This window comes from Trachymyrmex cornetzi, unplaced genomic scaffold, assembly GCF_001594075.2.
Source record: "Trachymyrmex cornetzi isolate Tcor2-1 unplaced genomic scaffold, Tcor1.1 scaffold833, whole genome shotgun sequence".
NCBI lineage: Eukaryota > Metazoa > Arthropoda > Insecta > Hymenoptera > Formicidae > Trachymyrmex > Trachymyrmex cornetzi.
This window is the reverse complement of record NW_017300173.1, coordinates 30,520-45,691: the sequence shown is the minus strand read 5'-3', so window position 1 is coordinate 45,691 and position 15,172 is coordinate 30,520. Positions and strand designations below refer to the sequence as shown.

The 15,172-nt window shown below is 32.2% G+C and overlaps 1 protein-coding gene across 3 annotated transcripts in view; it reads right to left on the bottom strand.

Annotated features, from left to right (window-relative positions):
- The window catches only part of CRMP (Collapsin Response Mediator Protein), a 25,398-nt gene extending 11,888 nt beyond the window's left edge, over positions 1–13,510 (bottom strand). For 2 of the 3 annotated variants that reach the window (XM_018519733.1, XM_018519731.1), the window contains exon 1: positions 13,137–13,485. In XM_018519733.1, coding sequence (XP_018375235.1) covers positions 13,137–13,175 — 39 coding nt within the window. In that variant the 5' untranslated portion in view covers positions 13,176–13,485. The other variant, XM_018519732.1, reaches the window with a different exon arrangement.
- Between the last annotated feature and the right edge of the window lie 1,662 nt (positions 13,511–15,172).

Sequence of the window (15,172 nt, the reverse complement as noted above, 5' to 3'; positions counted from 1 at the left end):
GGGGGGGGGCGGAATTAGAATATGCACGAGCAGCTAGGTTGCATCGCATCGGTGCATGGACGAACATCCCTTTAAAGGGATGTTGTGTTTTTCGCTCTCGTGCGTACAGAAAAAATATAAAGGCCCAGCCCCTGGAAAAAGGGACTGACGATGAGAATGACAGGATGTCTGTCGGTGTCAGAGGAAAACGTACAATTCCCGCTACCCACACCAGCATAGTCTAGACTTTTTTGCGCCCCATGGAACCAGTCACGTTCATAACAAGTTCTTCCGTGCGAGCTCTACAAGACCTCTTTGATCTTAAACGAATTTTAGTCGCTCTTCGATGCTTCTGTGTCACCGATCCTAATCAGTTCCGTACTGTTTCATGTCAGAAAGTAATTCGATGTACAAACAGCTCAAATACTATTTTACAATCTGTATAAAGAGATTTTCATGTCACATAACTGTGAAATATCACAAACAAATGTTTACATTACTGGTACGAGTTTCGTATACAACCAAGGCCATTGACTTGGATGATTTTTCTTAAACAATCTGACACTATAAATACACTTTTTGATAGATATAGGATTTGTTGCATCAATTGAAGATGTTCAACAGAATCGGTGCAACAATGCATCTCGATTGAACTAATATTCAATGTAAAATTCAATGTAAAACAGATACGTGTAGGAGATACTTTATGGGAAATGTAGAGAAACGCCGATGCTTGACCTTCGAATTTTATGTGCTGAGAGACCATCGGTAGATATATTTTACGAAGGCGGAGACCTTGTCATCTTCAGAGTGTAGTATTAGCAGCAGCCGAGAACATATGTGTTTCATGTGTTAGAATTAGAAATCAGCGCGCGAGTATTTTCGGTGAGCATGCTCTTCAGATACGTCACGTATACGACATCGTGTGTGATTTTTTTAAGTGAAATCTTTGCGAGAGTGCCTCGAGAGCAATAAAATGAAGTATCAATGAAATATCACTGATTTAACTCTCTCAAAACTCGCTCAAAAATCGATAAATTATACAAAACATATTTGGTTTTGTGTTGTTGATCTCTTCTTCTCTCGCTTTCTCTCTCTTTGTCGAATTATTAATTATATATAATTAAGTAGATAAAACATTAATAATAAAATGTAATTGTTACAAATTTTAGTCAAAAGAATAAACTTTTCGCAACTTTTTACTTTCTTTTCGTCTGATTAAACCCAATTTGATTAAACACAATTTTAAAATTAATAAATTATTAATTTTAAAATTGTGTTTAATCAAATTGGGTTTAATCATATATATGTATATATATATTAGCATAAAGGTTCCAAACAGTTAGAATAAACTTTTATAGTCTCGTATAAAAAGATGTTAAATGTGTGTGTTGTGTGTACGATAAAACAGACAATTAATATAATTAATCAGAAATAATTAATCTTTCAATTTAATACGATATAGATTTTTTCATAAAAATACTTTGTGTATAATATATATTTATATAAAGTTAATGTTTATATATTATATAATATATGAAGCAATATTCACGCTGTATAAAAGCGACACTAATACGTTGCAAAATGCGGGTTGCGTCAAGCCAGACCAGGGGCCTTGGTTAAAATCAATAGTCTCCGACACTTCCTGTCTATATGTCTCAAATTCGCCGGCACGAATCGACACGGTTGTAACTTGGAAGTGAAAATTCCTTATCTCGAATATCTTCTTACGATTAAATCGTGAGCGGCAATTTGGCGTGTCAGAACCTGCTATTCTCTCTCTCTCTCTCTCTCTCTCTCTCTCTCTCTCTCTCTCTCTCTTCATCTCTCAAGGTCTCTCGCAAAGTATGAGAATAGGATTCCTCTTTTAGACTTTCGGTGCTAAGCGCGAGAATGCAGATAGATTGATCTTCCAACAAATGTCCGTTATTTCGTTGCAATATCTATGCGACGATATAAATGTCCGTTGTTTCCTTTACCAATGAGGAAGAAGCTAATAGGAGCTATTTTTAGAAACTGTAACTTGCATCTAATTTACACCACTCATTTAATTTAATTGAAAGTATAATGTCTGATACGCGCGACTTTTCATGTACCAAAAATGCTGATTTAGATCGCAAAAAATTATAATTAAAAGCTCTATAATGAGAAAAAAATTTACAGAGGTATCTTTTATCTTTATAAGAAATGAAAGATGCTCTCTACGTCTAAACCGGTAATTTTAAACAACCGCGATGCAGGTTGACAAACAGTGCGAGACACACGCGGCGGCCAAACTGAGATATTACACAATCATTTGATATATTTAATGTTTCGCATTCAAAAAGATTATCAAACATTAAAAACTTATAAATTAAAAATGTATGTTCTATTTGGTTGTACAAACCACGCAATTTATTACAACCATTCACAAATCAGGAATCTAATAACTACCATTTACAAACGTTTCAGCTTACAAAGCCTTCTTCAGTGTACTTTACCCTAAACTCATACTGATTTATTTTTCAAATGAAATATCTAATAATTTGTAGTCAATTTCTTATTATAGTCCTATCAAAAATACTTATTAACAATCATTCTTAGGATTAAACTTTCTATAAACTATAAGCAACTTTCAACAGGTTCTGTGTTTTTCGTCAAACCTCCAATGTCACGCTCCAATTTTTTTATATTATACAATTAGGTCGTCAAATATGAACTGGCCTCGTGGTTATTCAAACCGCATGTCTCAAAGAGAGTTCCATAAACACCATCACAATGCATCTTGTCTCATACAATTCACTTAGCCGCAATTATCGTCATAAAAACTTCTATTAATTAAAAAACAAACCAACTAAATTTACAAACCTTGACAATTTATTTTTGAAATCAAAAATTTAACTTAAGGTTACTCACAAAAAATATATATTTAAATTTACTTACGGTAGAGTAGATAAAACGTTTAATGTACGAACAACAACGTGTTAGTCAAGACAAAAGCAGTACTATTCTCAAATTACATGAACTATCCGAAATGATCAACCAGAATTGTGTAAAAATGTCAAATGTTAAACGATTGAAACGATCTTCTAATTGTATGTAATGCTCGAATGTGCTAGTCGTTCAACGACTGTAGAACAATGACAACGACAATAAATAACGGCACGTGCCTAACCAATAACCCCGAGTCAGTTCAAAATTTTTTAATTTTTCTTATCACGCATATAATCGAGTATGTTCGAATACGCTTTGTCCAATAGTTCCGTATCCTTCATTAGATTTAAACCTTTTGTCTGCTCTTTTATATGGATCATTTCAGATATATTTCTTTTTTTATAATTTTTTTCAAAATCCAAAATATTGACCCCATCCCAATTAAATTCATGATTAGTTTCATTAGCATGTTTTGTAATAACCGAATGTTTTGATTGATCTAACTTAAAATTATTTCTATGTTCCTTTAATCTCGTTTTTAACTGTCTCTTGGTTTGTCCAACATACGAAGCCTCACAGTTTTTACAATCAATTTTGTAAATGACGTTATTATTATTTTCAAGTCTATTCTTATCTTTTTGAGCCTTAATAAATCCATTTAAATTATTAATACACCTGTAACCAATCATGTAGTTGGCTTTGTTAATAGATCTTATAACTTTTTTATTCACGGATTTAACATATGGAGTATGAATTATGGAGATTGAGATCTAGCGATTCTTGTTTACCAAAAGCGTATGCATTACCTAAGATCCATAAAGATGGGATTCCCTTCAGGATTATTGTCTCTTCTGTAAACACAGCATTATACCAGCTTGCTAGATTCTTGCAGAATATTATCTCAAAAAATATTCCTTCTGCAAGGAGTAATATAAAGAACAGTTTCGAACTTTTTGAAAGACTGAAGGGATTACAGGTTAACTCGAATGGAAGTATGATTTCGTTGGATGTAAAATCACTGTTCACGAATATTCCAATAGAACTTGCTATTGAGGGTTTGGAGAGAAGATGGAGTTTCATAGAGGGTGCCACGAATATTCCAAAAAAAGAATTTTTAGATGTAATTAAGTTTATTTTGACTTCAACCTATTTTACTTTTAATGAGACCATTTATAAACAAACATTTGGCACTCCTATGGGTTCCCCTCTTTCCCCCATCATAGCCGACATAGTGATGGAAGACATAGAAGTTAAAGCTCTCAATTCATTACAACTACAGGATCTACCATATTTCAGATATGTTGATGATTCGTTTTTGATTGTCCCAACAGAAAAAGTTCCACAGTTGGTAAAAACGTTTAATGAACAACATGTGAGACTTAAATTTACAGTTGAATATGAGGTTTGACATGAGCTGAGCTTTTTAGATTTAAGGATTATTAAAGACAACAACACATTAAGAATAGATTGGTTCCACAAAAAGACTTTTTCAGGTAGATACCTATCGTTCCTTTCAAATCATCCTAATTGTCACAAAATCGGAGTAATTTATAGTTTATTAGATAGAGTGATATTGTTATCGGACCCGATCTATTACAATAAAAATCTAGAATTCATCATCAAAATTTTATTGGATAATGGGTATCCTTTGGATTTCATCTTTAAAAATATTAATAACAGAATTAAAAATTTAGCTCAGAAAGACGTGTTGAAAGATATTAGTAATGATGATCATGGACTGAGACAACTCATGGTCGTTCCATATGTTAAATCCGTGAATAAAAAAGTTATAAGATCTATTAACAAAGCCAACTACATGATTGGTTACAGGTGTATTAATAATTTAAATGGATTTATTAAGGCTCAAAAAGATAAGAATAGACTTGAAAATAATAATAACGTCATTTACAAAATTGATTGTAAAAACTGTGAGGCTTCGTATGTTGGACAAACCAAGAGACAGTTAAAAACGAGATTAAAGGAACATAGAAATAATTTTAAGTTAGATCAATCAAAACATTCGGTTATTACAAAACATGCTAATGAAACTAATCATGAATTTAATTGGGATGGGGTCAATATTTTGGATTTTGAAAAAAATTATAAAAAAAGAAATATATCTGAAATGATCCATATAAAAGAGCAGACAAAAGGTTTAAATCTAATGAAGGATACGGAACTATTGGACAAAGCGTATTCGAACATACTCGATTATATGCGTGATAAGAAAAATTAAAAAAAATTTTTGAACTGACTCGGGGTTGTTGGTTAGGCACGCGCCGTTATTTATTGTCGTTGTCATTGTTTCTATATTCGTTGAACGACTAACACATTCGAACAGTACATACAATTAGAAGATCGTTGCAATCGTTTAACATGTGACATTTTTACACATTTCTGGTTGATCATTTCGGATAGTTTATATAATTTGATAATAGTACTGCTTTTTGTCTTGATTAATACGATGGTGATCGTACATTAAACGTTTTATTTACTCTACCGTAAGTAAATTTAAATATATATTTTTTGTGTGAGCAATCTTAAGTTAAATTTATGAATTCAAAAATAAATTGTCAAGGTTTGTAAATATAGTTGGTTTGTTTTTTCAATTAATAGAAGTTTTTATGACGATAATTGCGGTTACGTGAATTGTATGAGACAAGATGCATTATGATGGTGATTATGGAACTCTCTTTGAGACATGCGGTTTGAATAACCACGAGGCCAGTTCAAATTTGACGACGTAATTGTATAATAATAAAATTGGAGCGTGACATTGGAGGTTTGACGAAAAACACAGAACCTTGGTTGAAAGTTGCTTATAGTTTATAGAAAGTTTAATCCTAAGAATGATTGTTAATAAGTAATTTTGATAGGGCTATAATAAGGAATTGACTACAAATTATTATAGACAGTTTATTTGAAAAATAAATCAGTATGAGTTTAGGGTAAAGTACACTGAGGAAGGCTTTGTAAGCTGAAACGTTTGTAAATGGTAGTTATTAGGTTCCTGATTTGTTAATGGTTGTAAAAAATTGCGTGGTTTGTACAACTAAATAGAATTGAACATAGTATTAAGATGAACTAAATATTGAATAAAATTATTGCTCGAAAAAAGCCTTGAACTACGTTTTTGTTTTAAAAATGTATGGTTAACAAACTTTTTCCTATATCCTTAAAGATTTCTTTATCGTTAAACATGATAAATGTGATTTAGATTTGTTATAAGGAACATATACAATGAGTGCAAAAAGTATTCGTACAAGGAAATTTTTTATAAAAAAGTCTTATTTGTAGAAAATAAACTTTAACATTAATTAGCAATTTTATACAATGAATACATTCTGTTCTAACATAAACAAACGAGTTTCACCTGTATTCTTGATTTTAGAAGCTAAATTTTTTGACTGTACGAATACTTTTTGAGCATCCAAACAATAGAATTTTTAATTTTTACTTATTTTTCAGATTATATATTTTCTATAATTAATACATATCTCTTTCTCTCTCTCTTTGGTATATATAATTTTAAGAAACATACAGTCTATTTTATTCTTTATAAATAAATTAATTATCCAGTAAGAAATGATCGTAAATTGTTGAATCGACGTCAAATTGTTGTTGAAATCATCGTATCGATATCGATTCGACATCCATTCGATGACACTTATTTCTCGCTAGATAATATTTACTTTTTAAAAATAAAGTTTTTAAAAAAATATTTTCTCTGTACAAATACTTTTTGCACTCATTGTATATAAGTACAATAATACTCAAATTTCACAAAAAATTATGAATAGGACAATAATAATAATAATAATAATATGGTACATTAAAGTGCTTCTCAAGAAAAGTGGTCTGGTTCGTAAATCGCTCTTAATTTTTTCCAAGTGCACGGTACTTAACAAATATGTAGACACGCAAATTAATCTGCGTCTGGGAAAGAACTCAATAGTTATGCAAGGCAAACTACTTCTTCTCAATTATCGTACGATCGGCGCCTATCGAGTACGAGTAATTGCGTCATTTTTCTTAATGAGAGATACCGTACGTGGACATGCGTGCATCTAATTCATGACTGCGCATGAAACCTACGAGAGCTCTCTTTGAGACGACATTGTTGTCCTTGGACCGTATATCCCACGATCGCGTTTTACCACGTAAAGGGCCGTCTACATAAGTCGCAAACGCAGAATGCAGTTCGCAGACGCATTTGCGACAGCCAATTAGAAGCATCAATGGTACTAATAACAGCTTTTCATTGGCTGTCGCAAGTGCGTCTGCGAACTGCGTTCTGCGTTTGCGACTTATGTAGACGGTCCTTAAAACGATCGCGCGAAGATGCACACGCGTACAAAACTGGCATTGAATTGCTTGTATCCTATATACGCAAAATATTATTCGACATTTCTCACATCTCATTTTAATGAGAAATCATAACAATGAAATTTATTTCTATTCTATATGTATAGACATACGCTTTGATTATTTCTTAACTGACACACGTTAAGTAGATTGCAATCGTTAATACATATATTGGTCTTATTTATACATCTATTAATATCATATTCTATGGGTTTTATGCGAACGAGAGGGATCGCGAACGATCCGCTTGTCTATTCTACATTCGTAAATACAAGGATAATGCACAGGAAATGATTGAACATAAGTAAGTTACACCTGGCTTCCTCTATCACGGCGTTTACGTTTGAGAACTGGTGCCGGCAACCCGCGATTAACCGACTTAGCGACCTAGTCAAATTGAATTTTGCATAGTGCATCATCGTGAAAACGCAATGACGAGCGGTAAAAAGGAATTTTTCGTGAGATTGCTTCGACCAACAGTAGCTAAATAAAACTCTAAAACTAGGCAATAGAGCAAAAGGAAACAGAGCAAGATAAGTAGCTAACAAAAATTGCCGTGAATAATAGTATACTGCGACATGCTTCGAAAGCCATATGTGTCAATCTTTTAATTTAGTCATATGCGGCGCGCGTGTCGCATCGTCGAAATCATAATAACTTATCACATATCAATAATTAGGTCTGTTTCCTGTGGCTGAACTAGTGTACACTTTTGGAACTTGAAGTGAAATAGAAATACGTTTGATATTTATTTAAAGCGAGAAAGAGAGTTCTAGAACAGTCTAGTGCAGGAACAGAAAACAGACCAATTGACTGTGTTTACAAAGCTAACACCACATTTTTAGAATAACAATATAAATTGTATTAATTGATAATAACATTATAAATTGTACTAATTAATGGACTTGTAATCTTTTGATAGGAAGTGCTAGAATTCTTCAAGTGTTAGAATTTTTTTCAGAAAAGGAATTCTAATGATCGAGTAGTCGAGGGGGTAACCACTTAATGTAATCGTGGGACAGAATCTTCGAGAGATCATTATAAAATTTATATAAAATCTCTATGTATAATCCGATAATTATATATGCAACCACGAGAAATCATTGTATAATATTAAATAAAATCGTATATTTTACCAAATTACTTCATAGTAGTGAAAAAAATTATTTGTAATCAGATGAAATCATGTAATCTGTGGGACAATATTTCAGTTAGCGGTTACCCCCTTGCGAGTATAGTAGATCCGAGAATACAGGATAACAACGTTTGCGTTCGAATATTTGGAATACAATATATTATTGAGTCGTATAAAAATAACAGAACATTATCTCGTAGAAATTAAATAACAACATTAATTAAATATTTAAATGTGAGGTGCAACACACTTATAGCCTGCAAATAGCATAGCAGTTTATAAATTCACTATAAATTCTTAAAAACAGTAATATTAAATAATAGATAGTGTACACAAAAACTATTATATTAACTATTATCCAACTAATTAAACGATATCAAATAAAAATCTTTCAGTTTACTTTATCCGACGATTAACTTGAATAGTAACTTGACAAACTGCTGTTGGTTTCTTATAACGCTCGGTAAAAATAATAATTGTATTACAAATTACAACAGAATAAGTAGACTATACAGAGTGTTTCAAAATTCGCGTCTGCGAAGTACAAGATGTAATGCTTTACTAAAAATAAACAACTTTTTCCTTTAACAAAATTGCATCCGATAAATAATTTTTGCGCTTATTTGTTAATTTCAACCTGTTCTCCTGCAAAAACTGCTACTTGTTAGACGCAATTTTGCGAAAGGAAAAAGTTGTTTCTTTTAGCATAAAGTATCACATCTTGTATTTTGCGGGCGCGAATTTTTAAACACCTTGTATATTTAATGATTAAAATGGCTATTATGTTATTGACTAATTAGGGGCAATAAAAATAACGTGCTCTCTGTTGAAATAAACATGTAATAAAATATTATAACGTAAAAGTCCAGCACACAATGGAAGAAATATTGGAAACAGGAATATACATATATTAAATATAAGAGAAATGAAGAAATTAGGAATAGAGAGATGTAATACATAATGGATATTTTTTTTTAAATTTTTATTTCTTTAATATTTAATATATATTTCTGCTATTTCCGCAATATTTCTTTCATCGTGTACCTTACACGAATAATATAATTAGATTAATTCCCGTTAATTATATATATATATATATATACATATACATTTTCCATGTGATTGTACATCATCTTTTGCAGGTGTATCGCGTCATCTCTTATGCATCGTCGCAAATCGCGCCTTTATTTATCCTATATTATCGTACGCTCATAAGATCGTAAAGATAAAAGAAATTGTCGAATGATTGGAGAAAGCGTTGCTTAATTTCTATAATCAACGACATTTTCGTCTCGTCAGGAAGATTCTTCTCGTCGGGTTTCTTTCCGTCGAAAAGATTACGGGGACGGTCAAAGATATCTCCGGTTTATTTTTACTCAGTATTTTTACTCTCGCAAAAATCGTCATAATCCGAAACAACTCGCGGATTAGCGATTGAATAGCAGTCTAAATATACTACCGATTTTATTTGAAAACCATCAATGCCGCAAAACGTATTTTAAAAGAGTATACCGGCGCGGCAGAGAGTTTTCCCGACATTAGGTCGGCGAATCGAGTCGACGAACTATTGATTCGCAGAACGCCGCGCCGGCCCTGCGTCACTTCTGACCGCTCACCGCCTCTCAGAGTACCGTATGATTTTCCCTGTGCATTTTCCATCATGTTCTACTATATATTATATTACAATATATTACAAATCCTAATCAAATTAAAAATATTTCTGCTTGAGTTTTTCCATCAAAATCTATACACTGTATAGATTGAGTTGAGGAACGTGTTGATACAAATTTCCAAGTCCTTTATCCTTTTTCAATGAAATCTTCATTATCTGTAATTATTTGGCGATCCTAACGAAGAAGAAAAACAATCGATATTGCATCAAGATATGATGAGTTAGAGGTTTTTCTATAACTATCGTAGAAATTAGAAAATTCTAAAATTTCAATAAGACAATGCAGTTTTTTTGATCTAATAAACAACGTTAAATTAAATGCAGTTAGTGCTTGAGGGATAACATGCTTGAATCTAACGGTATGACGATTGTTCCGTTTGCAGAATCAGTGAGAAAGAGGATGAGAGAGCTTTCTACTTTCAATAGGTAGTAACTAGTACGTACTAATTAAAAATAAGAGGCTAAAGTTAGAATTTAAATTTCATTAGCATCACCGAATAAGAATTAATCAACAAAAAAAAAATCTTTAAATCTTTTCGATAATGCAAATGTAATAAGGTATATTCGTATTGTCGCGAAAAGATCTAGAAATTTTTTAAAAATTCTAATTTTTATCTTTAACTTTACGTTTAGATTTGTTTTATTTAAGAAATGGACTACGAATCAATAGGACACTAACCTTGCCACGGGACGACACTATTTTCGTTTGTCATATTGGAGCTGAGATGTTACAATGGTCACGCTTTTTTTTTTACGAATGTTCGTCACATTTTATATTTATTCCGATGCCACATAATAACTATTCAAGCTCCAACTATAGACTTCAATCTAACAATAGACCGTCGATATAGGCGTTACTTAATGACGACGCTTCTTTCTATTTTATCGTTTCTATTGACGTTGGCACATCATAGAAACGCGTATAGTGTAGAGTGTAGGTATAGCTTCCGCAAATGATGCCCTACATTTTCTAAATCGGTGCCTCACAATGGTTATGTGTACACAAAATTGCAGCGTAAACATTATTTAACGCTTATTTTTTGTATCAAGGGAGCATTTCTTATTTCTATGATGACTATCGTATACATATAATATATCCTTTGAAAACATTGTGTAATTCTGTAGGTTATTAAAAATATTCAATGTATCATTTATGTACCTTTAATGTGAAATAAAATTTAGACGTCAAGATTTTCTATTTCTTATAGTTTCGTAATTTTCATATATGACATATACTTTTGAATATTTTTAAATTCTGACTCTTCATTTATATATATAGGTATATATGTATAAATGATAAAAGGTAATAAAATCATCGAGTCGCCATAAAACCAACAGTATAAATTAACTACAGACTTCTTCGTTGCTTAGTAGAGAATAATTTCACGCCTCATAGGATGTATATGAGGCTTGCGATACTTGTATTGATATCGATTGAAGTAATGACGCGCACGATGTAAAAGAAGAACGCACCGAGATGCATTTTCTTCCAAATATAGCAATTAATTGATCTTTATCCGAGAAATTTGATAATAAATATTCAAAAAACAATAAAATTTTTGGTTAATTTAAAAAAAAAATTAAAATCTCAAAATATAAATAAAACAAATAACTTAATTTATATCAAAGAGAATTCGTTAAAAAAAGATAGCAATTTATTTTTATGCACATAATGTGATATACGTTACCTTAAATCGCATATCATCATAATTATCGTATTTGCGTCAAACGTTATAAACATTTTCATTGATTAAAAAATGTCTGATATAATGCACGTAAAAAATAAATGATGATAGTGATATACCAAGTAATCAACTAAGTAAAGTCAACAATTTATCACTTACCTAACAAGATATATAAACACGCATGCACACATATAAAATTCGAAAAATAGAATGAGTAATCTCTAGCAGCCGTGTTACTCCGATTAAATGCATATTATGTCATATGCAAACGATAACCTCAATAAGATAAACGGTATCGCTAAGAGTTCTCATGCGATCGGGAGCACGATTAAGTCGTCTCATATATATTTTTTAAATACGAACTACCGACTACAAATATCGTTGTTGTTTATTAATTAGCAGGTATATATTAATAAATAGATTTCTTATTCACAGCAAATTTCATATTTTAAGTTCCAATACGTATGTGTACGAACAAATGTAATAATTTTTATAATATTTTAACTCAAGAGCTGCAAACAATTTAAAAAATAGGAGTTAATTATTACATATATATAAGCTCTCAAGTTTCGAATACATCGAATTTTTAAGTATAAGTAGAAAAATTGATATGATTAGAAAGCGTTTTACGCAAAAGTGGGTAAAATTGAAAAGTGCAGGCTTTAATTCGTTTGAGAAAGTGAGATAAAAGTTAAAACAGAATTAGAGTTAACGATTGTTAGTTTTAATTCTATTTTAATTTTTAACGTCGACGGGGATATACCCTTTGATAAATACAATTCTCAACGTTTAATATTTTTTTCAAAAATAGTATTTGTTAAAAAATTTCTTTCTCCATAGAATATATGATACTCTTGATGATGAAGACTTTCACGACACGCATTTAAAATAGATGATTCGCAAAAGATTCGTTCAATCAAGATGAATATTTTTCTGAAAAATTAACTGTGGATGTTGCTCAACAATTTTTATTTCGATACGCGAAAACAGAAGAAAATCTTGTTAACGCCCAGCAACGTGACGACGAGATTTCGGAGCGCAGAGGGTAGAAATTGAATCCGTAATGATCTTTATAGGTTTACTCACGTTGCTTGAAATCTCAAAATTTTTGTACTTAAAATGAGATAAATACACACACATATATATGTATATTTAGGCGTTGAAGAGAAAGAAAACGAAGATACTGTAAAAAGTACAAGCAACGCGAATGGAGCTAATTTATCGCAATTTATTGAGTCACTCATATCGTGTTCCTCGCTCATCATATCGTCATTGCATATAGATAAAAATAACGATATTTCTTTTCTTTGCAATTCGACGCAAAAGTAATAGCCACGCAGCGGGGAGTTTACATTAGAGGTGCTAAAACTGGCTAAAACGCACTCACCTGCAGATGAATGGGTACCTTCTTCACCGGAGTACTCATCTCGCGGGCTCAACTTCCACGGCACTCTCGCAAGATAGGTATTCACTCTTTGATGGTCTTTCGATTGACACGAGCCACTTAGCTTAGCGTTTGCAATCTTTTCGAATCGTTCTCCTCTGTTCTTGATTCTTTTCTACGCGGAGAGAAGCGAAGGAAGGCAGGTGTACCAGACTACCCGCGTACCAACTACCATACAATACCGGTTACACGTACAAACTGCGCGCATCGACTAAACCACTAAACGCGATTGACGGTTGACGGTTGACGCTTGGCGCTCTGCTGTGCTGTGCTGTGCTATGCTGTGCTGTGCTGTGCGACGACTGCGACGTTGCGAGTTGCGAGCGCGCGACGCGCGTCACCACCATTTTACACCGTTTACACCGTTCGCACCGTTCGCACGGTCTAAAGGGTGACTACTCCCTCACCTCGGCCAATCAGAGCAATGCGCGGACAAATTTGAAATAAAACACCGGCACCGGTAAGAGAGATTCGCTTTATATGTAGCCATATGCTTAGATATATGTATAATATTTGACTTTACGCTATATTTACGAATGTCATGAATCGCGAATCGTTTCTTTCCATTCTTTCAAGTTCTTTTTTTTTATTACCGACATGTGTGTCGATAAATGATGAAATAAAAGGTACTTCTTGATTACTTTAGCACCTTTAGCCTCATAATAATGCGAAAATAACACTAACAAAATTTCGTGCGCGCACGCGTGTGTATATATATTATATACACTCTTTGACAAAAAGTTAGGCACAGATTTGAATAAAAGCCATTTCAAAAACGGCGACGAATACGGCAAAATGTTATAGGATTATTTCGATTCCTCTCGATAAGGACTCCGAAAAAAAAAGTCCTACGCGTTGTATCTGTCACCATTATCGAGAAAATGATCTAGATTTGTGCGTAACTTTTTTTTCAGAGTATATACACTGACATGTAAAATACATAAACGCTTTTCTACTCTTTTCATCTACAAAATATATTATCACTGTAAGAACTTATCCATTGTTGTATTTTAAATACAAATGGTTAATTAAAGAGCATCTTTTGGTTGTATTATACCATATATTGTTGAAGTATGTACGTATGGAATTTCAAAATATCTTGCGTACACGTTTAAAAAGATTTTTGCGCTAGAATCGTGAAATATCATTTAGTTCTTTTCTTAGAAAATAAAATGATGAAAATGATTTTATAATCTTCCATTTTATTTTTTTTTAAATAATGAAATTAGTTTCATTTCAGGATTGCAAAGAGATTTACAATTAAATCTAGTTACTCATTTATGCTCAGTCGCTTCTTTCTAATATTTTGCAATAAAATCTTATTTTACGTTACATTTTTGCATAATGTTCAGCAAAATCTAGTTAATCAATTCAAGGATAATTTCAGGTTATTCCAGGAAAAATTCTGATTTTTCCAGGATTTATGCCATCGATTAATTTTCATTATTTAATTAATTTTCATCGATTTGGACAATATTATATGCTTTGTATTTAAGTTAGGATTCTATACGAATGAATTAAAACGCTAACAAATTTGGAACAATATTATTTCTTGTTTTATAAATAATATCAAAGAAACATCCATCAAGCAATTTTTCAACTATGTTTTATTTTAGACGTTAAATTTAAATTTTTCATTTTTTATTGGTAACTTATTGCATCTTTAAAGGAGGACTTATACCTTCTGTATAAAAAGTACCGGGAATCGTTAAAAAAAACACAGAATATTTTATTTATTCATCAAAATTTATTTTGTCGCCTTCAAAGTAATCCCCATCGTTTGCAATGCACATGTGAAAACGGCGAAACCAATCTTCCATGCACTTCTGGTAGGCCGATTCTGGTATGGCCTTCAGGACACGCTGCGAATTCCGTTTGATGTCATCAATCGATGAAAAACGAGTACCACGGAGTGGCAATTTCAGTTTCGGGAAAAGAAAGAAGTCGCACGGTGCCAAATCAGGCGAATACGGTGGATG